At 37.9% G+C, this 27,939-nt stretch overlaps 1 protein-coding gene across 2 annotated transcripts in view; it reads left to right on the plus strand.

Moving 5' to 3' along the window:
• DCAF5 (DDB1 and CUL4 associated factor 5) overlaps nucleotides 1–27,939 on the plus strand; it is a 129,481-nt gene that overhangs the window by 34,440 nt on the left and 67,102 nt on the right. Inside the window, exons 2-5 of one of the 2 annotated variants that reach the window (XM_027843726.1) lie at nucleotides 1,169–1,312; nucleotides 2,184–2,220; nucleotides 3,518–3,657; nucleotides 7,968–8,097. In XM_027843726.1, coding sequence (XP_027699527.1) covers nucleotides 1,169–1,312; nucleotides 2,184–2,220; nucleotides 3,518–3,657; nucleotides 7,968–8,097 — 451 coding nt within the window. The remainder of the gene's footprint in view (nucleotides 1–1,168; nucleotides 1,313–2,183; nucleotides 2,221–3,517; nucleotides 3,658–7,967; nucleotides 8,098–27,939) is intronic. The other variant, XM_027843727.1, reaches the window with a different exon arrangement.

A 27,939-nucleotide genomic window follows, 5' to 3' on the forward strand; every position in this document is an offset into this window, starting at 1 on the left:
GCTAAGTTAAGCTTTTGCAAAGCTTCCCTGAATCAAGAGTGGCTGCATTTGATTTGGTGTTTAAACAGAGTGATGCTCTCAGTTATGGTTGTTGTTCATCTCTAGGAACATGGCCTCTCTCACAGAATCTCAATGTCTCCTCCTCCTCCTTCACTTTTTTTGCTTTTATTTTCAACGTGGTGTTTTAGAATGAGGCATTTTTGGCAAAACATAGTGGTAGCTAACCGTAATCTACTTTTTTATATGTGTGTGTACATTTAGTCTGTACAACACCCCCATAGGGGAGGTTCTGTTATTATTCTCATTTTATGGCTGAGGAAATGGAGACTGAGAGAGGCCAAGTGACTGCTGAGGGTACCTCAGCTGGTAAGTGCCTGAAGAAAGACTTGGAGCCAGGTTGTCTTGTAGGTAGCCAGTTCAGCGGGAAGAGCAAATGCCACTTGTAGACTTAGGGGAGAGACCCAGGGGTGACACTTAGTAGTTGTGGGATTGGGCAAGTCACTTAAAGCTCTTTGAACTTCATTCCTAAGGCTAATATTTAGAAGACCTTTTCTGCAGGATTGTTGTGAGGAAAGTGCTAAGTAAATGTGAATCATTATTATTGTTAATATCCTTCCCCTTCATTGTAGATTTGTGTTCTGTGTGATTTAGAATTTTGCAGGGTAGGAAATCATGTTTTAGACTTTGAATCTTGTCTGCCCCATTCACTTTAAATATATAATTTTTTGTTGGATAGAAGTGAGAATAAAAATTAAGTCTTCCTTAAACCTCCTCAGGATTGAAATAGACAAAAATGCAAATATAGAAGGAAAAGAAATACTGTAAGGGAAAGATCAAAGTTAATCTTCTGGACAGATAAGTAGAATTTGACAGTGGGAAGCCAATGAAGAAACTAGAAGCTGGACAACATTTTTCTAGGTGTGAGGAATGAGGGTCTTTTGCAGTGATATGTTGAATTGAGGTTAGAGAAAGTAGATGTATGAAAGTAGATACTGCTCTGACTTTCTACCTCTGCTTTCCCTGTATTTCACAAAGAGGCAAAAGGCATACAAATGTATGCTCTCTAGAAATCTCCAAGCAAACTCATTTAGTGTAGTTTTGTTTGTCCTTTTCATCTTGCATAATGTATATTCTTGCCATAACCCTAGACCCTGTCTTCTTCCCCAAGGAGGTGATGACCGAAGGGTTCTGCTGTGGCACATGGAACAAGCCATCCACTCCAGAGTCAAACCTGTCCAGTTGAAGGGAGAGCATCATTCTAACATCTTCTGCCTGGCTTTCAACAGTGGGAACACTAAAGTGTTTTCTGGAGGTAAGAAGAAGTGAAAGCCGTTGTGGCCAGGGTCCTGAAAAAGGGGATAGCCCAGTGAAGATCTTTTTAATGTCCTGTTATCATGTTAGGAAGTTATTGGCTGCTTAAAGTATTTCTCCTGGGTAAAGGTTATACTGTTATGCTATGAATTTGTGTTTACCAGAAGAGGCAGATAGAAACCATTTCCAACCTGACCGAACTTTCTCAATGTTGGGTGAGTTAGAGTAGCAGATTCAGCCTTGCTAGTTGCTACCAGTGCTAGAGGCCATGACTAAAGCTGAGACTAGGATGACTTTTGAGCCATATACTTGCTAACTTCTGCCTCTTTGGACACCTATTGCTCACACATTCATTATAGAATGGGAAATTATTTATTATGTGTCTTTTTACATCCAAATTACCTCTTCAAAGGTAGGACTATACACAAAAAGGATTTACTAAATATTTTTATGTTAGTAAAATACTCACATAACTTTTGATAGAAGAAAGAAATGGGATTTGCAAATAGAGAAACTTGGATCTAATGTTCCCACATATTTAGAATCATAAAACATGAGAGCTGTCAGGGACTCTTAAGTCATATAGTCCAACCAATTCATTTTGCAGATGACTTTCTCTTTACTTTTAAAATTAACTCACTAGATTATGTGTTTTGAGAACATTATTTTGTCATCCTTATTTGCTGTTGACCTTTTTACATACTATAGCATTCTTATCCCTCCTCCAAATTTATTTTTAAAAACTTTTCCAGTTGACTCTTCTATTTAAGATCAAAGTAGATGATTTTTATAAGAATTTTTTGTTAAGTGCTAACTTAAAATGTGCATGGAGAAAACTTTTGTTATTAGCCATTTGTTTTTCTTCCTTATAGGAAATGATGAACAAGTTATCCTCCATGATGTTGAAAGGTAAATAGGTTGTTTGTGTGTGAAGGTGATTGATTGCTTCTATAACACTGAGGCAGATTTCTTCTAGGCCAAAATAATGCTCTCTAAAAAAATTAAAGCTACAAAATTCCTCTTCTAAAGAGGGAACTTGGTATAGTTTTATGACTTTATATTGCTTTGAGAGTCACCATAAAATTATTTTTAGGAGAAAACTTAAAAAGGTGAAGAAGGAAGCTTAAGTAAAATCAATTTCTAGCATATTTTTTTTAAACCCTCAATCACAGTCAGATTTGACAATTTCAATGCCTTCCCTCCTTTCCTTGTTAGAAACCAAACATTAGGGGCAGCTAGGTGGCTCAGTGGATAGAGCACCAGCACTGAAGTCAGGAGGACCTGAGTTCAAATCTGGCCTCAGACCAAACACTTGACACTTACTAGCTGTGTGACCCTGGGCAAGTCACTTAACCCCAATTGCCTAAAAAAAGAAAAGAAAAGAAAAGAAGCCAAATGTTGTTTTATAGGATTTCAGAAGAGTGAAAATCAGGCTGGTCAATTGAATGACTTTGCTCAATTAATAGGAAATGCAAACCAATAATATTATTGCACATTAAGAAAGTTTTAAAATACTATAATATATCCTTTATTTTTAAGAATTTTTTTAAAAATTGGGGAGGATTTTTTTTTTTTTTTTGGAAGAACATCACTGTCATTTCCCAGTGATTCTATACCTTCTTTCTGTTGAACAGATAAGTATTAGTCAAATAAAACAAATGAATACATTGTCTAGGGCTGAAAATGTATGCCTCATTTTGCACCTTTTTCCGCTACCTCTCTGGGAAGGACCAGGCATGCTTACCATCGGCTACATCCCTGATCAGCACTCTGGAGTCTTTCAGTGGTGTTCCCGGCATTCTTGTGGTGGTCGTGTGAGCTCTTCTCCCAGTCCAGCTTACTTTGCTTTTCATCAGTTCATTCAGTTCTTCCAAAGTGGATCTTCCTGTTTGTCATTTTTCGTGTCATACCGATGCGTGCTTCTCAGAAAAAAAGGAGACTGAAACTGTCTGTGTGGGCAAATCCTCACCTTTCAGTACCTTAGATGGCCCTTTGACACTATAAGCTGTATTGATAGAGAGAATTTCCTTCTGGGGAATTCACTCACTAATGAAATAATAGGTCTAGTCCAAAGGAAAAAAGCCACAAAAATTATCGTATAATTGCTACATTTTGGTAACTTCCCTCACAAACAAAACATGTATGCGAGAAGGGTAGAAGTCTGCGTATGTGTGTGTCTCTCTCTTTCTTCTGCTCTGTCTCTCAGCAGCGAGACCTTGGATGTATTCGCCCATGAAGATGCAGTCTATGGCCTTTCTGTGAGTCCTGTGAATGATAACGTTTTTGCCAGCTCATCAGATGATGGACGGGTTCTCATCTGGGACATCCGGGAGTCTCCTCATGGAGGTGGGTACCCATGGATGAACATTCTTTAGTTATTTTTAAAGCTCTGTTTTTGTCAGTTGGTAGACCTCAGAGAGGGGAGTAATGTCAAGGGCAGAAAGACAAAAGATTTCCCCATGGAGAGGAAACAAACAAATAACTAGTATGTTTTTGAATGAATAAATGAATATAAATTAGAAATAATAATTTATTTATAATTTATAACAAAAATAAATTATTATAAATGAATAAATAGTGTGGAGTTGCCAAACTCCATACTAAGTGATGGGGATAAAAATACAAAACTGAGATAGTCTCTGCCCTTAGGGAACTTATATTCTAACGGGAGAGAAAACACATATAGGGGAAACACATATTGTATTGGGCAGTGTTTGATCTGAGAATTCACAGGGATGGTGAGTGAAGCCATGGGGAATCTGAGGACTTGAGGTTCGAGAAACAATAATGGTATTGATGTGATTACATTTTCTAGAGTGTGTTGGGGGGGGCAGGGATGAATGTGCATATGGCAGCAGTGTGGGCAAGAAGATGGCTGGGAGTTTGGTGAAGTGTTCTAGTGCCAACTAGATAGGATAACCTGCATGAGCTCTAGACAGACAGATATATATATGTGCATATACGTATGTACACACATGTATCTCCTTATGATATGCATTGAGAAGTGGTCAGCTTGAATGATATCCCCAAGCCCCTTTTGCTCGTTCTACTAAATATCCACATATGTTCCACATGTAACCTAGTATGTCAGTAAGTCAACAAGCATTAAGTACCTACTATTTTTGCCAGGTACTGTGCTAAATGCTGGGGGATACAAAGAAAGGTCGCAGATAATCTTTGCCCTTAAGGAGCTCACAGTCTAATGGGGGAGATAACATGCAAACAACTCTGGTATAAACAAGGTGTATACAAGGGATAAACCAGAGATAATGAATGGAGGGAAGACATTAGCATTAAGTGGGATATGGAAAGGCTTCTTTAGAAGGTGAGATTTCAGCTAGGCCTGCTGGGAGGCCAGGAGGTAGAGATGAGGAGGGAGAGAGTCCCAGGCTTAAAGGATGGCAAGTGAAAATGCATATAGTCAGGAGATGAATTAGGAATAGCAAGGAGGCCTGTGTCACTGGATCATAGAGTATATGGGGATGAGGAGAAGGAGGGTGAAAGAAAGACTAAAAAGGTAAGAGAGGCCAGGTTATAAAGGGCTTTATTCCCAAACAGAGAACTTTCTGTTTGATCTTGGAGGTGATAGGGAGCCACTGGAATTTACTGAATGGGGGATGGAAGTAGGAAGACATGATCAGACCTTTGTTTCAGGAAGTTCACTTTGACAGTTGAGTGAAGAATGGACTGGAGTAAGGAGAGACTTGAGGCAAGGAACCAACTAGAAAAATTTTGCAGTAATTCAGTGACAAGGGTATACAACAGAATGATGGTAATATTCTTACATTCCTGTGGTTGAGAAGGGAGTGAACGTGAAAGATGTTATGAAGGTAAAAATCAATAGGACTTGACAACAAATTGGATATGAGGGGTGAGAGAGAATGAATAATCAAGGACGTTGTGAGGTTGGGTGACTGGGAAGATGATGGTATCCTCAACAGTAATAGGGGAATTTGGAAGAGGGAAAAAATAATAAGTTTTGTTTGGATATTTCGATTTTAAGATGTTTTGGACATCTAGTTCAATAGAGAGATGTGTGGCTGGAGGTTAGGAGGGAGGTTAGTGCTGGATAAGTAATAATAACAATAACTAGCATTTATATAGCATAAATTTATATATTTATCTAGCACTTTATATAGCATTTATATAGGACTAAATTTAAGGACTGCAAAGCATTTTATGAATATTATTTATCCTCATAATCACCCCGGGAAGTAGATACTATTATTATGCCCATTTTACAGGTGAGGAAACTGAAGCTAATAGATATTAAGTGACTTGCTCAGAATTGCACAGCTAGGAAGTGTCTGAGTCTGGGTTTGAACTCAAGTCTTTCTGTCTCCAGGCCCTGTGCCTCCTGTACTTGAGAATCATCAGCACAGAGATGATGCATGTTACAAAAACATCCTGTCACTGAGATGACAGTAGTTCTACCATAGACATTAGTGATACCAATGGAGAAAATCAATAGCTTCCTAATAACACAGGTGATATAGGTCCATAGTACCTGCGGAATAAGTACTATGACTTCCAAGTTGTCTACAACCTAAATTATTTGTAAAGAATGCAGAGGCACAGTGCATTGCCATAGGCCCAAATTCCCAATCTTTTCTGCTTTGCACGCAGACCTATGAGACTTAAAATTTAAAGAGAATTCCTTTTTTGTGTTACATTACATAGGTAATATACCACCGGGCTAGAGCCTAGCCCAGTGCCTGACACATGGTATGGGTATGTAATAGGTTATAGACTTAGAGCAGAAAGGGGCCTTAGAGGTCATTTAGTTCAGCTACCTCATTTTTACATATGAGGAAACTGAGGCCCAGAGAACACCCCAGGATCACATAGAGAGTAAATGTAACCAGGATTAGAACCCAAGTTCTCTTGACCCTAGTCCAACGTTCTTTCCATTTTGTGTTGCCACATAAATCTTTGCTCACCAATTGATAAGTTTTATCTAGAATTTGAGGCAAAAATATGTTAGTATGGAGCAGTCTGCATCTCTCTCCTGAAATTCCTTTAGCAAGCCCATTCTTCTTATATGATACTGCATCCTTTCTTGCTTTTTAAATTGAAACTTGTCCATATTTCCTTGTTTTACTAACTCTCCCTATTTTTCAACATTTTTCCATGATCTCTGACTGACCATCCTCTCTTCCTTATTCCTGTTTTGCAATTTTGTGCATGTCAGGTGAAATATCCTTCCTATTATAAGCTGGTTGCTAACAGAGGGCTTTATTTTCTCCTCTGATAACTGAAGCAGTTGAACTCTAAGGTTCCTTGCTGCTTTAAAATAGTGTGACTCTAGGACTGTGTATTGATCTGTGGTCCAAACACCTGTTATTCTTTATGGACTTTAAAAGTATTAATTACCTGACTGATATCCAACCTAAGACATTTTCAGAAATGGACAGGCAAAACACTGTGGCATAGAGGGTGAATTTCACTTCTGGAATTGCCTGCTCTGTACCTGCCTGGAGCTGTGGCCAGTGAAATAGTTTTTATTCCATCTATGTAGTACAGTGCATAGAGCACCAGGCCTGGAGTCTTGTCTTCTTGAGTTCAAATCTAGCCTCAAATACTTACTGTGCAAGTCGCCTTAATCCTGTTTGCCTCAGTTTCCTCGTCTGTAAAGTGAGCTGGAGAAGGAAATGGCAAACTACTCCAGTGTCTTTGCCTAGAAAACTCCAAATAGGGTCGTGAAGAGCTGGACACAACTTAAACAACTGAACAACAGAAATTTGACTCTTCTCTCCTACTTTGAGAGCTACAAGGTGATGAATTTCATCTAGATAATGCCTATTTGGAATTGGTTAAGTACAAGAGTAGGTGTCAAATGCATTTTTTTCCCCTTGTCTTCTCCTACCTAGAAGCTAAATTCTAGTGTTTTAATGTGAGCTTTTTTCCCCCTCAATTCCAATCCCTTTTTGGATGGGCAAAATAATCTAAACAAGAAGGGAAAACTTATGAGGTCTTTTCCAAGTTATTATTCAATTTAAAATTCTTAGTTTTAAAAATTTAATAATTTGGGTCATAGGATCAAAGCTGGAAGGGACCTTAGAGGTCATCTGGTTCAATTCCCTCTTGTACAGATGAGAAAACAGACCCAACAAAGCTAAGTGATTTAACTTAAGGTCACATGAGTAGTAAATAACAGCGCTGTCAGGGTTCTAGACCTGGTCTTCTGACTTTAGATCCAATGTTCTTTCTACAACAATTGGATCTTTCGGTTAATGATTTGCACATTTCTCCTAACCCCCCCACTCTCCTCAATTGATATAGTACTTTAATTTTCCTAACCATGTTAATGTAGTTTTCCTTGCTTTAGCAGTAATTTTTGTTTTTCCCCAGTATCTGAAGATGAGGATCCACTACATGCAACTGTGTAATGTAATTGTCCAAATTTTAAAAACTATTTTTAAATCATACTATTACAGAAAAATTATTTAACAATTTAAATTAACATTTAAAAGTGTATATGGGTGGTGTAAAAACCCCAAAGTGCCCCTCTTGAGAGATTATTTGCCATGGTAGAATTTTCATTCAATGGAACATTTGCTTAGCAATATGTTGCTCCACTAACCTTCTTTCATTTGCCCTTGTATAGCCCAAAGGTGCATGTAAACCAGTTGAACAAAATGCTATTTCTTCTACAGAGCCCTTCTGCTTGGCAAACTATCCATCAGCCTTTCATAGTGTCATGTTTAATCCTGTGGAACCCAGGTTATTAGCCACAGCCAACTCAAAGGAAGGAGTGGGACTCTGGGATATTCGGAAACCTCAGAGGTAAGCTGTCTTCCTTCACCAGGCATGAGAATTGTCAGACTGCCTACTTTCTTGGATGAAGTGATCAGCTTCAGCCAGAAAGCGTTTTTGGGAAAGCCTCACTGGCCGAGATCTCTGCATCCAAGAGTAAAACCTTTGTCATTAAAGCCTGTGGAGTTTGGTGTTTTAAGAAGAGATAGAAAACAGGAATATTTAAGTCCCTACTTGTGAAGGAGGAAGTTTAGTGTTACAAGAGTATTTGTGTTGTAAAAGCGATACTTAATAATTACCCAACAGAATAAAACACTTATGGTGGAACTTAAGGCCGCATGTGAGGAGATATTTTTGTCTGGGGGCTTTTTTGGTGTTCCTCAATTCTATTATATAAATGATCTGTTACTTCACATTGTTTAAAGTTGGCCTGATATTCGTCTCATCTTCACTTGTGGCCTCTTATTCAAAAATTGTGGCCTCTATTTGCCTTACCTTCTCTTTTTGAGGGTTTTCTGCATTGCTTTTCAGAGAAGATTACCAAAACAAAAATGAATTAACTATGAGTTAGCTGGGTTTTGGATGAAAGGGGCTTTATTGTCCTTGATGATTTCTTAAGATATACCAGTTTTCACTATCATGGTAATCATAGAAATATTAAAATGCAGTGCTCCATAGTGTTAGGTAGAACTCATTGAAGGACCTCCTGTAGCGATTCCTATCATGTAGAAAATGCTTGTCCTGAACTTATGAGGTTGTTGGAGATACTTCCCATTGATACGCCAGCCTGTGTTACCAAGGGAGATGGCTAGAAAGAGTATTTCCGAATAAAATAATTTCTTTCATTAAATGGTGAAACTTTAAAAATCCAGTTCAGGAAAATATAATTTCATTGGTAGCTTCAGTATTTTTTAAACATCCATCCATACCTTTTGTCATTTAGTAAGTTAGCTAGAGTCTAAGGAAATTTGATTGGCATGGTAAAAATTAGTCTGGTTAGTTGAGTTCTGTGATTCTGAAATGACAAACTGATTACTCTTCTGTGGGAATTAACATGGTGTGGTGAAAAAAGCAATAGATTTGGGATTGGAACTGAATAGCTGTCCTCTCTGCTGATAGAGCTAGTGTTCTTAGGCACCTAGGTCTGTCCTTGACTTTCTATATCTAAGGGGATTAGATGAGATGATCTCTAAGGTCCTTTCCAGTTTTAAATCTTGGCTCATATGAATTCTTATTTTTATCTCTTGGATGTGTCTTGAAGGTGAAAGGGAAAGGCAGTAAGCATTTATATGGCTCCTACCACATGCCAGGCACTGTTCTAAGCACTCTACAGATGTTAGCTTGTTTCATCCTTGAGACAACAAGGCTCTATGGTTTTACCAGGAAGACCCCTTCTTCCCTTCTCAGTGTATTTTTTTTGTATTTCAAGTGAGATCCCCTCACTTGATTTCAGTCTTCTTTTTCTTGTAGTCTTTGCTTTTATGAACAAACATGTTAAAGGTTAGACTTTTATTTGCTATGTGTTCTCCCTCCCATTGCTTCCTCTTGCCCCAATCCCTCCCAACTCCTATAAACGTATACACACCTCTTGGCATCACAAGGATGAAATGAGCAACTGGCAGCTTTAATGAACTATTAAATCACAGTGGAAAGCTTGAATAGTTTATCACCAGCACTGAGAGAAGAGAAAATGTGGTTCTTTCATCCTTCTCAACTGGTTTCTTATAGTGTGTTATATTTTGATTCTCTTCCTTTTACTGGTCCCTCATTTGCATATTGATTGTTGTCTTTGGTAATCCACTGTGTAGGTCCATAGAGAAGACTAATAATTTATGTAAAAAGTTTGATGGAAAACTTGAACTTTTGTTTGGAATAAAAGAGAAAATACATTGTTATGAGACTAGAATTTTTTGGCTATTAGGGAAGGTGGGAGTTAGGGGGCTTTTTATAAGATTCTCCTAGGTTTTCTAGGTGCACTGTAAGGAACCCAATGAAGTCTATGAGTGGCTTATGGCTTCTTGAGGTACATGAAGTTAAACTTCTGTATTCTGATTGTAACAGTTAATTGGTGTGACCAAATAGGATGCTTATGCTGCATTTTCTTTCAGAGTTCGCTGCAGAGTTGTAACAGACCATTGAATTTCTTTCTTTAAAATTTTTTTCTTTTTATTGTTATGAGCTTAATACAGATATCAACAAATATACACTTTCTAAAAGAAACTTTTCCAAACCTTCTTAATTCTAGTGTCTTCCCTCCATTAATTAGTTTCTATTTATCCTGTATATAGCTTGCTTTGTCTACATTATTTGTTTGCATGTTGACTCCTCCAATAGATTGTAAGCTTCTTGAACAGGGACTGTTTTTTACCTTTCTGTGTATTCCCAGTACTTAGCACAATGCCTGGCACATAGCAGGCACTTAATAAATATTGATTGTTTGATTGGTCCTCTCTCATCTTTAGTCATCTTAGGCTTATCTGCTTTGGTTCCCCTCCTCTGCTCCCCCTTTTAAAGAGATTATGTTTTTTCCCTTTAAAGGCCCTCCAACACTGTTGCTGCTTTAGCCAAATTTGAGAGTATTTAATCTTTATCACCTGAATGTGTTGTATCTTAGTTCATGCCCATGTATCATCTTTCAGCTCCAAGGGTAGCAGCTTTGAGGGCATGTGGTACCTTGGCATTCTGTGATGAGAGATCTTTATTAAAAAGAAATAGAATTACTCCACTTGGGTATGGGTATGATGTAGATCTCTTGACTTCATAGACCAATTTTGTTAACAAGAATATATTTCCTGGGACTTTTGAAAGAAAACAATTATGACTTTCTAACCTTTCACCTTCCCAGATCCCTAATTTGATACTCAGAACTGGGCAAACTCCCCTTTATGCCTGGCTGAGCTCATCTTCACTTGAAATAGAGTGAGGTCATTCTCTTCCTTCCCAACCCTATTGTATAATTACCTAACAAGTCTTTTAATTAGATTTGAACTGCTGTTTCCATTACAAACCACAGTATTCCTTGTCCACTGTTAGAACTAACTGAAAAAGGCTTTATACTTAATGTGTGAAATTATCTTTGGGGCATTTGAGAACTGAAAAAAACAAGATGAAGTTATTCCCAATAGGATGTGGAAGGAGGTTTTTATTTCCTCTTATGAATTGTGTAGACTTTTTGGTTATCATCTTTATTCCACACACACTAAAGGCATACCAAAATGACACACAAGGCTTTCCATATAGACTTTTGTGGCACGCATGTTTGGAGTATAGATAGGGAAGAGAATAAAGAACGTGAATTAGGGAAAGGGGAATTGAAAGTATCTTCCAGGCTCTAAAGGGAACTTTTCCTTTATATCTCCTTAATGATCTCTGGGTCCCATTTGAGTCCCAGTCTATTTGTTCTTGCTCATAATTTGGGCCCTGAGTAGGTTTTTCCTCATCTGGATTTGATATGGTGATTAAGAACATTAAGAGGACTGCTGGCCTGAGGAAGGAACAGTTTGAGAAACAAAATCCTTCCCAGATGATGAACCGCAAAGGGGTTAGGCATAGTCATTCAGCCTGAGGTTCCTGGGTAACTTTATGGGATCTATTAGGTGAGACCATCCATTTAACTTTCAATCAATCAACAAGTATATAAGATGGTGATTTCTCTGCTATAGAGGGACACTAACCAGAAGGTTGCCTGCCTTCTTGGTTTTTGTTCCAGTTGTCTGGGAGTTAGATAGCTGGAGCCAGCATTCTTTTTTTGTTTTTTGTTTTTTGGTTTTGTTTTTTTTTTAAAGCTAGGCAATGGGGTTAAGTGACTTGCCCAGGGTCACACAGCTAGGGAGTGTTATGTGTCTGAGGTAGGATTTGAACTCAGGTCCTCCTGACTCCAGTGCCGGTGCTCTATCCACTGCACCACCTAGCTGCCCACCAGCATTCTTATAATCAGCAAATTATTTGTAAGACATTTTGCTGGACACTGAGGCAGATAGGTAGATACAGAGATAAATAAAATATGGCCCCATCTCTCAAGAAGGTGATTACCTAGTCTAGTAGGGTAGATAAAATGCATATGTAATCAGGCATAACAGAGGTGGGATGAGTAGTAGTTTCTTTTTTTTTTCTTCTGCTATATTAAAAACTATTAATCGGAAGTACTTTGCTACATGTTCCCCCCTAAATTTATGGAGAAGAGGTAGCCAAACTGTAGCTTCCTGAGGTTTCTTCTCTTTTCTTCACTTGTCAATGGAGAGTAAGCCTGTCCGCTTGTTGGCAGCTTCACACAAAAGAGATATGGAGCTCCCTCTTCTGGCAAAGCTGGTGATATGGATGTAGTAGTTCCTTCCCTCTGGTTTGGTCTTGTACTTTACAAGTCTTTTCTACTCTTCCAGGATAACTCAGGTTCTGGAGTATAGGAGCAGCAGGAGAGTGCACAGATGAGGGAATTTTAAAAAGGTAGGCTTAGGAATCATGGGCATGAAACATTGATCAAGAAATGACAGTAGATTGGTCCCTACATAGTGTTATAAAGCAAGGAGTCCCAAGGTTTCTGAACCCATCCTGAGGATATAGAACAGAAACTTCCAAAGTGAAATAAACACCTGTGCTTGGCTGCAGATGATGCTCGATATAACTTGATAGGTTCATAGGGAAGTCTTGTCCACTTCTGTTTATAGTAGAGATTTAAAGAGGAACAGGGATAAGGCTGTCTATGAGTTTGGCAGAACTGTAGCAAGCCCAAAACATAGAAAACTTAGGTAGATTTTTTTTGCACTTCACACCAGATGAAGTAAAATCTAAGACCACTATGGAACCAGATTCTGATGTGCTCTTTGAGGTCCATAGTTCCTGAAGGATGACAGTGACTAGAAGAAACAAGAATCTGAATCTTTGAGAATGAGCTGTAATAAAAGAGAAATTGAGAAACTGTAGAAAAATTAGGAGTCTGAATTTAAAGCACAAAAAGTGGTAGATTTTGTCCTATTATATTCACCAATGTGCTAATATTTCGTGTGTGCTTTTTTAGTTTGTTTTTTTTTTCTTATGAAGAAAAGTAGGTGATATAGGATGGCAACATCAGCAGAGTAGGGGAGATCTTGGTTCTGTTTGCTTCAGTTTTTTCAGCTATAAAATAGAGATAAGAATAGCACCTATTTCACAGGGTTGTGAAGATCAAAAAAGCAATTTGTAAAAAGCACTTAGTAGGTGCTACATAAAGACTTATTCTTTCCTTCTTTTCTACCCCAGCACTTAGCGCAGTGCCTGGCATGTGATAGGTACTTAATAAATATATATTCTTTTTGACTGTTCCCTATCACCTATACCTCAGTATGGGGAAGCATTCATGACCAAACGAGATTGAAGGTATCACAGGAGATAAAATGGACAATTTTGATTATATACTAAACTTTTGCACAAATGTAACACTTTGATACTAGAAGGGAAAACAGTTAACTGGGGGAAAATTTTTTTTTCTGCTAAAAATCTGCTATCTAATATACGTAAGGAATTGATTCAACTACATTAGAACAAAGATAATTCTTCAGTAAGTAACATGATCGAAGCATATAAACAGGTAGTTCACAAGGGAAGAAATTCAAGCACCAACAGAAAAACGAAAAATTACTCCAAATCACAAATAGAATATTCAGTTTAAAGCAACTCTGAGGTTCTTCCTTGCACCCATATAATTGGCAAAGATAACAAAAAAGGTGTTTGAGGTGGAGCTGTGAATTGATGTTTCATTTCAATTGATGATGTCATTTCAAGTCTTGGCTAAAATCACATCTTCTACAACAAACTTTTCCTAGTTCCCCTTTAATATTAGCACCTTCCTTCTGAGATCACCTCCCAATTTACTCTGTACGTATTTTGTTTGTATGTAGTTGTTTGCATGTTGTCTCCTTCATTAGGCTGTGAGATTCTTGAGGGCAGGGATAATGTTTTTGTCTTTTGTATCCCCAGTGCTTAGCAAAGTATGTGACACAGCGTATGCACTTAATAATTACTTGTTGCTTCTTCCTCAAAGAGTTTAAAGAAAAAGGAGGACTTACCTGCACAAAGGAGCCATATGTACAAAAGTGTTTATAGCCTCTCATTTGGTAGTTGAAAAGAACTGGAAATTTAGGAGATGGTGCCCATCAATTTGCAAACAGCTGAATAAACTGTGGCAATATGGTTGTAATGGAATATCAATGTATTTCAAGATATTATAAAAGGAATAGTTTGAGAGAAACTTGGGAAGATTTATATGAAATGATAGCATGTAGTGAGTAGAACCAATAAAACTATATATGCAATAACATCATAAAATCAAATCTAGGAAAACTGTAGCATTCCCATGATCAACCAGGTTAGTAACTGTCAAAAAAGAAATAAGGTTAGTTATATATTTTTTTTTAATTTGTTTTCTATTTAATAGCTTAACAAGATTATAAACACTCACACCAAATGCAACATAACAAACAGAATGAAGCTCAACAAAGATAAGCATAAGGTAGTACTTTTAGATTAGAAAAATAAAATGCCCAAATATAAGATGAAATATCGAAGAAACCAAAGAATTAAAAAAAAAGCTTCAAAATACACTTCACCAAAAGGAATCACAGATAAGAATCCTCGTTTTTTCTGTTCTACTCTATCTCAAAATGCTCATTTTACCTGGTATTTGTTTAGTTCAGAATAAAAATGTTTAAAAATATACCTTAGAGTTCAGCTAAGACTTAAACAAATTTAGGGCTAGAGAAATCCAGTGACTTTGCTAATGTTTGCTAGTTAGTGACAAAACAAGGATTAAAACCTAGTTTTCCTGACTCCTTATCTAGTGCTTTTTTTCATTACTCTATATTGCTTTCCCTTTTCAAGTCTAGCTGAAAAATATGTCACCATGGGTATCATTTAATATTTATTGTGGCCATTATATTCCCAGGACTTGCTCCTATGAACAAAACAGAATTAATGAATTTAGACAACCCACTCTTTCCCGTTTTAATTAGCAGTGTATATGCTAGTAAATGTCTTTGAGAGAGCTAAGTATGTTTTGTATAAAACTTGGTCAGCTGAAAGGATACAGCAAGTAGAAATGCTAGCAGCACATAGGAAAATCTAAGGATTAGAAATAAAAGGCTCTCTGCCTTAACCAAAATGTCAGTCAGTCTTTATTTTAATAAGATGTGTATAAATTTTTTTTTGTTGAGTTTTACAGACCTAGAATATAATAAAAAAAAATTTCTGTTTTCGTAGTCAGTTCCTTGTCCTGTTCTTCAAAGGATCAAGATAGAAGAAATAACCCAGTGCAGCTACAGCACAGGACAACCTGTCATTCATAAAAGCCTTAAGTGTAGTTGTCAGAATCCCAGAAACATTGAGTAGTCGTATTTACTTCTTCACTACCTGCCACTACTATTTCATATCGGACAAATCTTAAATCTTTTCATTTATTTCTAATACTTGCTTATTTCGAGGAAAAGCTTGTCATCTGATCAGTTGCTGATTCTTTCTTGAATCCAATGTGGACACATTCCTTCACGGTGGAGGGTCAGCGCTTCTTTTAGAAGACGGGCCCTACGTGTCTCTTACATGGCTGGCTGGGGGTGGAGTTCCTGTAGTGACTTCTGCTTGATGACACGATTCTGGTTCCTTTGACCTCCTGTTCCTTTTCTAGGTGTTCACTAATATTCTTTTCAGCCCCTTCCAGAATATTTCCATGAATTGAAGTTAGGCTCATTGGTCTATAGCTTGCAGATTATTCTCTTCTTTTTCTTTGGATATCAGGACAAGTGAATTTTCTCACTCATGATGCACCTCTTTGCTATTCTCTCTACTCTTTCTTGGTTTAATAGTCACTTCTACCAGTTTTAAATTCTTGAACATGGAACTCATTTGAGCTAGATGGACTGAATTCACTAAGGCTGCCTAGGTGTTCTCCTCCTTGTATATCCTGGTCACTTTCTCCCCAACATTAGCCATGTTTGTTCTGTTCTTTCCCATCCAAAGGCCATTCTTCTCTGTAGAAAAAAACAGATACAAGATAAGAACTGCACAGCTTTGAGGTTATCACTGTCTACTCTGAGGAGTATTCTGACCCCTTCTTTGATTATCTTCTTTCCTGACACCTGTCTGTTATTTGTAGCTTTTCTAATTGTATAACTGTCCAGACTGTATTCTTATAGTACTGTACCTTGATCCTTTATATTTTACAGTAAGACTTTTTTCATTTATCATCATCGTAACTAACATTTATAAAGTGCTTACTGTGTATATGCTAGGCACTGCTAAATGCTTTTTATAAATATAATTTCATTTGATCCTAACAGCAACAAATAGTAGGTACTATTATTATCTTCATTTTATAGTTGAAGAAACTGAAGCAAACAGAGGTTAAGTGACTTGCCCAGGATCACACAGTTAAGAAGTGTCTGAAGTTGGGATTTGAACTTAGGTCTTCTTGACTCCAGGCTTAGAGCTTTCTCTACTGTACCACTATCCTAGCTTCGTTCTTTTGTTACGTACCTTTTTAAAAAAAATCTCAGGTAGTTGTTGAGTTTCTTGTGTTTACACATCGGTCAATTCAGATAACTCCCATTTTTCTTTCTCATTGGAACTGTTTACCTGTGTATCAGATTTTGTTCTTGAGAGTTTTCCATCCCTCCTATATTGACTTCCCCTGTAGACTTTTAGTGTATGGAATCTGTTCTGTCCTTTTTCTAAATACTTTGGTACTTTTTCCACCAAGGTTCTCATAATTTCCACCTAAGCAGCCAGTTCCTTTCTGTTATTGAGTGTTAGATCCAGAATAGAATTTCCTTTTCATGATTTTTCTACCATTTGGTAGAAAAGGGAAGAAAAGGAATAATCATTTATTAAGTGCCTACTATATGCTGGGCGTAATGCTAAGTGCTTTGCATATATCTCATTTCATGCTCAAAACAACCCTGCAAGGTAGGTTCTTTTATTATCCCCATTTTATACTTGAGGAAATTTAGGCTAACAGAGATTAAAGTGATTTGTAGAAGTCATACTTTACAGAAATGTCTGAGGCTGCATTTGAACTCAGTGGCCCATACTCTATCCATTACACCACCTAGCGGTGGAGGAGGCTGCTATTACCAAGGTAGGTCAGTAATGTTATTGGGGTACTACTTTTGGCAGGGAATTCCAGCACATCTATGGATAATTAGAATTCCTTATTAGTACTGGGTCATTGTCCTATGCCAGGCTTGTGCTCTGTTTCCTGAACGCTCCTCATCTGTTTCCTCTTTCTCTTTACTGGTAGGCAGAAATACAGTGACAAAATTGCTTCTATTTCTCCCTTCATTGATCATCACCCTAATGTTCTTCCTCATGATTCTCCTTCCTGTTTTCTTGATTACTTTTTTGTTTGAATATCTCTCATAATTATATCTCTTAGGGAATAGCACCTTGAAATAGATTCTGCAGTTTAAGAACTTGCTTAGTAAGAAAGATGTCATTCTGTTACATTCTTTTAGGCTGACTAAGCCAATAATCCCAGTCTCTTGGAGATCATCTACTAGTCCAACTCAGTCTTGAAAAAAGGTTGCAAAAATTTTACAGTATCCCCAATAAATGGTCTGAAAGCCTCTTGCTTGACCCAAGGCCCTTGATACTTTTAAATTTCACTATTGTTTTTTGCACCACAGTAATTTCCCTGCTAATAGAACCCTGTCTTGTAACAAAGAAAACATGAAGCAAAATCAACCAACCCAAAGAACATGGCTGACCTCCTATGCAATTTTCTCTAGCTGTTATCCCCCCTTCTCAACCTAGAGGAGAAAAATGTATTTCATCCCAATTCCAGGGACTCAGATTGGTCATTGTATGTAAGCTAAGTTAAACTTCCCTTTGAATTGATTTCGTTTGAATATACCTTCTTAATGTACAATATTCTCCTCCCTTGTCTGTCTTGTCTTCTTTTTTATCTTTTTATCTGTTTTATCTTATCTTTTTGTCTTTAGATACAGTATCATAAAAAGTCATGTTCCAGTCATGTGTTTCATCCTACCAAATCTCTAATCTCACCTTTGAGATCAAATTAACCTTCTTGTATTTAGGGCCTCTTACTTTGGGCATTTGTATATTGACGTTTGAGACCATAGGTTTTTGCTTCTGGCTCCTTTCTTGAATTTTGTTTCTTCTAAATTTCTGAGTGTCTTGTGATCTAATTTTTCTTTTGTTAAAGGTGATCCTGGGTTGTTAAGGGCAATGTTAGAAGACCGCAATCTTGGTCAGGCTCTTCTGAATTAGAAAGACTCCCAGTATGAGCCTGGAAAATGACTGTTTATTGAAGAGATAAGCCTAGACGCCAGGCATAGTGGATTTGAGAACTGGGGCAGGCTTTCTGGCCTGTACTTGGGACTCTTGGGAAAGTCACTTAAACTTCAGTGCTCCAGGCAACTTTCTTAAGAATTTAAATTTTTGTTCCAGTGTCAGTCTGAACTGGTACTGGGCCTGACCTAGAGCTTCTTATGCTTATGCTAATTAAAACAAAACAAAACAAAAGAAAAACTAGAGCTCATTAAAGTAATCCTTCAGTAAAAGTATCTTGAGGAGGAGCTCAGGGGTCAATGGTGGACTGGGTCCATAATTGAATAGAAGGTAGAGCTCAGACTGGATCACATTTGGCAAATTACATTGTACTATTACAATGTAGTTGTAACTACATTGTACCTACTCCTTATCTTAAAACCCTACCTTTTCAACACCAGTGTTCTCCCAGAAATAATATGACTGTGACTGATAGAACACCATGAACTCAGTTGAATTAAATTTATAGATGAGCTGAAGGGAAATTGAAAGCTATATGATTGTTGCAAGTAGGCTGAAGTGTTTTTACCAATAATGATTTGTTCTTGAAGTCAAGTAAAGCCATTATCAAGGACATATATGAACAGGCAAGGTGACAGTTATATATTAAGAGTGAATGATAGGGGGCAGCTAGGTGGCGCAGTGGATAGAGCACCGGCCCTGGATTCAGGAGGACCTGAGTTCAAATGTGACCTCAGACACATGACACTAGCTCTGTGACCCTGGGCAAGTCACTTAACCCTATTGCCTAGCCAAAAAAACAAACAAACAGTGAATGATAACATATGGGCAAATGAAATGTTGTACATATAGCCAAAAAATACTAAGAGAACTGGAAAGAGGTCTTGAGTATATTGGGTAGATCTTTTATTTTAAAATTTTGAAAATATACAATCATGCATCATAGATAGGTTGCAGTCTGTACCAATGAAAAGAGTGAGATCTTGGATCTGTTGAAATAATAGCTGCCTGTCTCATTAACTCTTTGCAAACCAACTTAAGTACAAAGTAATATCTTGTGTACATAATGAAACTGACCCTAAAATTCACACCATCTATTCAATGAACACTTATTTAGCGCTTGCATATTATATTGAGCATGTGCTGGGGGAAAAGACAAAGACAGATTATAGCCCTTGCCTTTATGAACCTTTGCTTTCTAAATATGACATCAGGATGTAGACATAAACAGATGGTACAAAATAGAGTATAAGTACCCAAGAAAGATGCAAAATTCTATGCAAGGCCACAAAAGTAAGATATTTTCTAACAGAGGTTAAATTAGGGGTCACTTTGTAAAGAGGTTGGCATTTAATTTGATGAAGGATGTGGAGGTTTTCAGCAGGAAGAGATGGGGGTGAAGAGGAAGAGGGCATTTCAGACTTGAGGTCAAGGCAGGAAAGTACAGGTATATACAAGGACGGTGAATGGATTGCATCTAGAGGACTATAGTATTAGAGGGCTAAAACTGATATGTGGCGTCAGTTCTACTGCATTCATTCATTTTGGGGCATACATGCAATATTATCAGATTTGTGCTTGAAGAAGATTAATGTAGTAGTGGTGTGATAGCCCAAGGTAAGGAGGTTAGTTAGGAGGCTAGGGAAATGGTTCAATCAGATTAATAATGAGGAATTCTAATTGGAATGGGAGCCACCGTAATTGAAAGGGAAGAGACAATTGTGTGAGATATCTTTGAATCAGGATGTGTGAGAGGTGAAGGAAGATTTAAGTCAATGGCATGTTTCAAGCATAGGTGACCAAAAGAAAGTGGCACCATTGATAGAAGAGGTGAAAAAATGTTAATTTTGGAGATGGAGGAAACTTTTTGACATGTTGAATTTGAGGTGCTGCAAGTACGTGGTTGAAGGGAGGAACTGAATGTCCAATAGGAAGTTAGAAATGGGCATTTGAAAGTTCGACAGGTCAGGGCCAAAGACAGAGATGTAGACATCACCTGTATAGAGGTGATGCTCTAATGCTTGCTAGTGAGTGAGAGGGAGAAGAGTATGTAGAGAAGGGGAAGCAGGTGAAGGACACAACATTAAGGGATATCAGTCACTTGGCTTACAGAATTAAATGAGGAATTGGAGTAGTTTGGTTTTTTAAAAAATCAATGAAACTTTTTTTTTTTTTACAGGAAAGGAAGCTTTAGAGGCAGCAGTTCGATCTGGGGTTTTAGAGGCTAAGGGAACAGAGTGATATGGGGAGGTGATCAGCAGCGTCAAAGTGTGTCAGGGAAGCTTGAGACCATCCTCCCAATTCTCAGATTCCCTTTTCTGGCCCCAGTGATAGATTAGAGTTGTATGTAAGTTGTCTTGCATAAGAATTCTTTGCTGTAGGTATCAAGTATATGGAGAGGACTTTACAAATGCCTTTACAAGGCTTAAAAATAAGCCTGCCACAAGGTGGAGCTGAACAATCAATTTTGAACACAGGTTCCCAAGTATCTTAGAGGAGTTTGCTGCTATCTTATGGCGAATAAAACAAAAACCCTAAGCGGTCAGAAGGGACTAGGGCCAGGGGTGAGGAACCTGCGGCCTCGAGGCCACATGTGGCCCTCTAGGCCCTCAAGTGCGGCCCTTTGACTGAATCCACATGTGGCCTTGAGGCCGCAGGTTCCCCACCCCTGGATTGGGGCTTTACTCAGAAGGTTAATGCTGAGGGCTTATCTTGTTCAGTACATTTAGGGCTGTGGCTTCCATTGTGGGTCCCAGTTCTATTGAAAGGTGTAAACAGAAAGACTCAAGTTTTCAGTTTATAACCTGCCCTCCTTAAGATCAGCCTCTCTAGTTTTGAGCCTTATCTGTTCCTTATCTCTAAAATAGAGATAATAGAGTACCTGCCCTGCTTATCTCCTAGGATTGTTGCAGAAACAAAGCAGATGTGGATGTGAAAGTGATTTATAAAATATTAATTATACCAATATATAGTGCTATTAATCATCAGAAAAAAAGAAAAGCATTTTTGTTGATTGCCCTTTCTTTTCATATGCTTTTTATGTGTTTTTTTTATTATGGACTTCACAAACATGAACGTTTTCATAGAATAGAAAATGGAGTTTGTATATGAAACCATGAATCTCTATTACACAAACTTTTTAAAAGAGTATTTATTAAATTTAGTACACAGTGATGCCAACACTGCCTTGCTCGACTGTGTCCCCTTCTGACCTTCTTTCTATTTTCATTGTGTGTATTTTTAAAATGTCTCATGGTTGCTCTTTTCATTCTTACCTTTTTTTGTATCCCTCCCTACCCCTACCTCACTCTTCCCCATAACATCTCCCTCTCTACTCCCAAATAAAAAAAATAAAGCCCTTTCTTGTAACAAACAATAGATTTACATATTGACCATGTCTGAAAATGTGTGTCTCATTTTGTTCCAGTAATCTTCTGGAGTCATGATAACTCAGTGCATTAATCAGAGTTCTTACAATTTTATAGTTGTTGTGTAATTGTTCTCTTGATTTTGCGTACTCTGCTTCAACTCATACAAGTTTAATCAGGTTTCTTTGAATTGTTCCTTATATTTACATACCATAATTTGGATATTCCCACCCCTTCATTTTCCTGCCAGTCCTATGAATCTCATCCATGTCTTCCCATAAGTTTTCTACCCAATGTTCAGGATGTTAGCCTAATCAGAGTATCACATAGCAGAGCAGCTGATGTCACAGTACCAGGCCTGGAGTCAGGAAAACCTGAGTTCAAATCTGGCCTCAGACCAATGTGTGACCCTGGGCAAGTCACTTAACCTGTATTTGCTTCAGTTTTTCATCTGTAAATGGGGACACAGTGGAGAAGAAAATGGCAAACCACTCCAGTTTCTTTGCCAAGAAAACCCAAGGGCAATCTTATGTCATGAAGAATCAGACACGAGTGAACAACTGCAACAACACCCTGTTCCGAGCAGCTAGGTAGCACAGTGAAAAGAGTGCCAGGCCTGGAGTCAAGAAGACCTGAGTTCAAATCTTGCTTCAGACACTATAGTTGTATGACTCTGGGCAAGTCACTTAACTCTGTTTGCCTTCATTTCCTCATCTGTAAAATGAGCTGGAGAAAAAAAAAAATCAAACTTCTCCAGTATCTTTGTCAAGAGGTCACAAAGAGTCATACATGGTGGAAAAGTCACTAAAGAACAACAAATACTGTTGTAGGACCTTAAGCAATCATCAGAATGTCATTCACAAACAGGCAAAAGCACCTCTCTTACCTATTATATAGGAGGCCGTATAATAACAACTAGCATTTATGTAGCATTTTAAGATTTGCTAAGAATTTTACAAATTTTATGCTCACAACAACCCTGTGAAGTAAGTGTTATTATGTACCAGTTTGATAGATGGAGAAACTAAGGCAAACAGAGGTTAAGTGACTTGTCCAAGGTCACACAGTAAGTGTTTTGAGTCCAGATTTCAACTTAGGTCTTGTTGACATCATGTACAATACTCTAGTCACTGCACCAGCTAGCTGCTCCTAAAAAAATAGTAAAAGGAGGAGAGAGGGAAGGGGAACACTAATTATTTTAGAGTAAATTTTTAATCAGAGGACATAAATCCCATTTTAGGTTGATAAGTGTTCTGATATTTTTGCTTGTCAAAATGCTTGTGGAAAATAGTCATGGATTTTAAAAATCTTTGCAATTTTAAATGCATGTAGCATAATAAAAGAATACTTTTGTATGTAGGGTTTTATTTTGTACTGCCATGACATTCTTTATAGGCCAAAGGAAAAGAAAAAGAAAGCCATTGCACTTAGCAAATTACCAGAGCTTTTCCATTTGGGGCTTTTTAATCAGGATTTTGTCTCTGGTAGATTTATTGTCATACCCCATTTGAAAATAGACAAGATGCTTGCCATATATCAAAGATTGCTGGTTGCCAGTAAAAGAAAAAAACTTTACTCATTCACTGCAGTACACCTAGTTTGGAAAACTGTCCTGAATGAAAAAGCATCCTTAGAAATCATGTCAGTAAATAAAAGAAGAAAAACATGAAACAGGTTTAAGTTGTTTAGTCAGCTTACAAAATCTGTTTTAACTGTCCATTCTCATCAGATTGCCATTTAATTATTAATTAGATAAATTTTTATTTATTCTAAACTCTTGCCTCTTGGTATTAGATTCCTCTGAGACAGTCAGATAAATGTTAATAACAGTGTTGACCTCAGTAAAAAGCTTAAGTGCTGTAATTTATTTATGTTATTGTTCCCTAAAGATGTCTTCCCATTTGTGATACTTTCTCGGTGAATTTATCTGTAAGAAATGTCTTCATTTTTCTCTGTCATTTTCCCTGTTCAATAATTAACCTAACCTTCTTTCCTTTCTCTAGTTTGGAAACCTTTTAATTAAAATTCCTATTTTATTTTTAGTACTTACTATGCTACCAACTTTTTGTCTGGCCATTCTTCTCTTTGGAATTTTTTTTTCTTTTCAAAATTTGCTTAGGTTTTGTTTTTGTTGTTACTGTTATTTTTTTCTTCAGGCTTCATTCTCATTCCCTGCCATCCAGTCCTGTCAGTCCTGCTTCTTAGCTCCCAGAATACACAGTGCACTTACTTTTCTTTTCCCTCTACTGCTTCTATGACCTAACCTCTTACTTTCATTGGTACTCTCAGCCCTTTTCCCTTTCTTCTTGGCCTTCTGTATTATTCCTTCTCTATCCATCCAATTTCTCCCCTCTCCCTTCCAGGCCTAACTATGTCCCTAATCTCTACCAACCTAGGTTTTGTTTTTTTTAAAATACTGACTGGAGAGTCGGAGCCATTGTGATTTGTGAAGTGGGCCAATACCCTATGACATCTTCAAAGGGCAGGACCTGAATAGTTTTGATAATAGTTAGTAACTTGCTTTCATTCTCATTTCCTGTCCTCACCTTACCTAATGAGAGTCAACAAACATTTATTAAGTGCCTGTAATGGGCTGTGTACTGTGCTAATTGTTAGGGAGGCAAAGGGAAAAAAAAAAACCAGGCCCCTGCCCTCAAGGAGTTTACATTCTAATGAGGGAGACAACATGTAAGTAACTAGATACATACAAGGTACATACAGAGTAGATGAAGGTAATATGAAAGGGAGAAGGCATTAATAGCTGGGAGATCTGGGATTCAAGATGAGTCTTGAAGGAATCCAGAGAAATTAAAAAGTACAATTGACAGGGCAGAACTTTCCAGGATAGAGGACAGCTAGTGCAAAGGCACAAAGAGGGGAGATGGAGTGTCCTACAGGTAAGCTAGTGTTGCTAAATTGTAGTGAATGGGAATAAGGTCTAAAAGAAACTAGAAAGGTAGAAAAGAGGTCATGAAGAGCTTTAAATTCCAAACAGATTACTTTATATTTGATGCAGGAGTTCATTGATCATGGATAATGACATGGTCAGATCTATGCTATAGATAAATCACCTTGGCAGTTGATTAGAGAATGGATTGGAGTGGAAAGAAACGTAAGGCAGGGAGATCAATATGAAAGCTATTGCAAGTCCAGGCAAGAGGGGATAAGAGCCTGAACTAGGGTTGAGCTGTGTGAGTGGGGAAAAAGGGAATGTATCCAAAAGAAGCTGAGAAGGTCTTAATGTACAATTAAATTAAATATGTGAGGTGACACAGGTTTGGGGCATGGGTATCTGAGAGGATGGTGGTGGCTGATAGGAATAACAAAAGTTCAGAAAAGGGATGGATTTGAGGGAAAGCATAATAAATTCTCTTTTGGATACAGTGAGTTTGAAATGCCCACAGGACATCTAATTCAAGGTGTTCAAGAAGCAGTTGGAGGGGCAGCTAGGTGGTACAGTGGATAGAGCACTGGCCCTGGATTCAGGAGGACCTGAGTTCAAATCCGGCCTCAGACACATAGCACTAGCTGTGTGATGCTGGGCACATCACTTAATCCCTTTACCTAGCCAAAAAAAAAAAAAAAGAAGAAGAAGAAACAGTTGGAGATGCGTGACTAAATCCAGGCTGGTTATCTTGACCTGCGAATCATCTACATAGAAATGATTATTGAATCCATGGGAGCAGAAGAGAATGCCAGTTAAGATAATATAGAATGAAAAGAAAAGGGGGCTCAGGATAGCCCAGGGACTGTCCCTTAGTTGGAGAGTATAACATGGATGAAGAACCCCACAAAAGAGAAAGCAATTGGACAGTAGCTTCAGAGAGTGACTACTTGAGCAGTCAGGACCTGTGGGCCAAATGTTTGTGCCAGCCCATGGACTTGTCTTCAGTCCCGTGGAAGGCACTGAAGTGCTCAGATGAAACTTGAGTTTATTGTCTCTGGGCCAAGGGAAAAGCTCTGGGGTAAATTAAAAATAAAAATAAATAATAACAATATTGCTAATAGCTAATATTTAGATATCTCTCTAAGGTTTATAAAGCATTTTGTACATATTATCTCATCTGATCTTCACAACAACCCTATGAGGTTGGTGCCCATATTATCATCCCCATATTAACAGGTCATTTTGCCCTCCCATGCCTTAGCTTTCCTCTGATGGGTGATGGTGTGAAGATTAATACAGTATATTAACGGTATCCTGATATTTAAAGATATTTTGATTTTGAATTTTGGTCAAGCCTTATAGCCGACCCCAGTCAAGGTTAAACAATAAGGGCTGTAGAAGTCTTATTCTCTGGGATGGAAAGGTGTTTGCCACATAGTCTGTGACAATGATTATAGTTAGAAAGCCTTAGTGGTGAATCATACCCTAGAGAAAAGGTACCACAACAATATTCATTCAGTGTCACAAGTTACCAAATGACTTATTTCCCAGGAAAGTTTCCATTTCAGGTATGAAGTAGACTGGGTACTTCTAGGAAAAACTATCTGTCCTAATCTGGATCCCCTAAACTCCTTGCTTCTTGTCCAGCTCAGTTTAGACCAAATAATCATGGAAACACAATGATGTCTTGCATACCACTAGATACTTAGTGTGACTCCCAGCCCTTTGCTTGATTCATTCTTTTTCCCATTGGTGAGGACTGGTGTCTACCAGTAAGTACTTTTAACATTTTTTATTCTCTGTAATAATAACAATACTTCTTTATATGGCACTTTAAGATTTGCAATGTCCCTAAACTCCTTATTTGGTTCTTCTCTCATTCTTTCCTGGAAAGACTTTGATAAGGCAGAAGATTTGAAGTTTTGACATCAAGACATTCCCTCCTTTGCCCTCTCTTTAATTTTTGGCCTTTGTGCAATTTCACATTTGACCGTTCTGTTGAGTTAGAATGTGCTAATTTTCCCTACTGTTCCTTTTCTCTTCTTTACACATGTAAAAAAGCACATTGGCTTTAAGCATTTCATAAACCCTTTAACCCAGAAAGTCTGAGGAAATCCATGTTATTGGGCCTTGTTAATCCATTTGCCACTCTTGGGGAGCATCACCTTAGTTACTTAGTCATAGTCATGGGTGTGAGAGTCTGAATTCATGAGTCTCTTGGCTCTTCCGTTGATTCTCTGCATTGTAGTAGACAAGTTCATATTCCTCAGCTTCCCTCAAATTCAGTCTTTATTACTTTCCTATGAAAGGGAGAAAAGACCTATTCCCCTGAGAGGATTGCTGCACCAAGTGATTTTCTAATGCTTTTTTAATATGTGGTTGCATTAAAGGAACACAAAAAACTATTTCCCCATCAGATATTGTGGGGAGGGGAAGTGAATGGATTTATTGCTTTTATTCTTTATAGAAATAACCTAATTTAAATTAATTTTGACCAGTCACTGACACTTGTAGGCCTATAGACACTCTTTGAGTAAAGATCAGCACTGCCAAGGGGATTGATAGCTGTTGTTTTCCTCTTTTCCTCAAATGAAAGAGAAGCAACTGAGCGCACACTGAGGTAGTGCTGCTGAACAATGTATCCTTCTTTCTCTAAGAGGAAACTCGGGATTTTCTTTTCTCCCAAAGGGAGTGTTAAGAAGGACAGAAGAGAAGAAATAATTTCAGGCGTTGTTTCTGGAATGTGAATCTGACCATAAAACAAATATGGGCTTGAAATCACATAGAGTTGTGAATCCATAGCTGGAAGGAACCCCAGAGGCCATTCAGGCCAATGTGCTCATTTTACCAGTGAGGAAACCGAGACACAGAGGGCTGAATACATCATTGTCATTTACCTGAGATTTTCATTAGACTTCTCTGAGCCTTCCACTACTCCCACCCCACCCCACCCTGTTAATCATCATCTTCAGTTTTATGACGTAAAAAAACAGAAAAAGAAAATATTCCAAAATGGAGTAGCTTGATGCAAATAAGCACAATGCCAGCTGCAACTAGGAACATCAAAGTAATCTCACCTCATCTCTGCACAAGACACCCTTCATGGCAATGAGAAACCCTGTGGTACATATACATCACTGTTTAGTGCATCAAAATTTATTAAGTGCCTACTCTGACCGTAAATTGTAAGAATGGTCAGCTGCAGACAATCTGTCAGGAGGAACACGGTGAAGATGGATAGAGTACTTTTCTCTGGCACCCAACTGCTTTTCTCTGTCCAATCCATTTTTGGGCCCTCCTGGCTCAGAGTGAATGCAAATAGTAACTGTTTCTCTTTTGGCCAGC

Source organism: Vombatus ursinus, unplaced genomic scaffold (assembly GCF_900497805.2).
Source record: "Vombatus ursinus unplaced genomic scaffold, bare-nosed wombat genome assembly UNPS02014926.1, whole genome shotgun sequence".
Lineage (NCBI taxonomy): Eukaryota > Metazoa > Chordata > Mammalia > Diprotodontia > Vombatidae > Vombatus > Vombatus ursinus.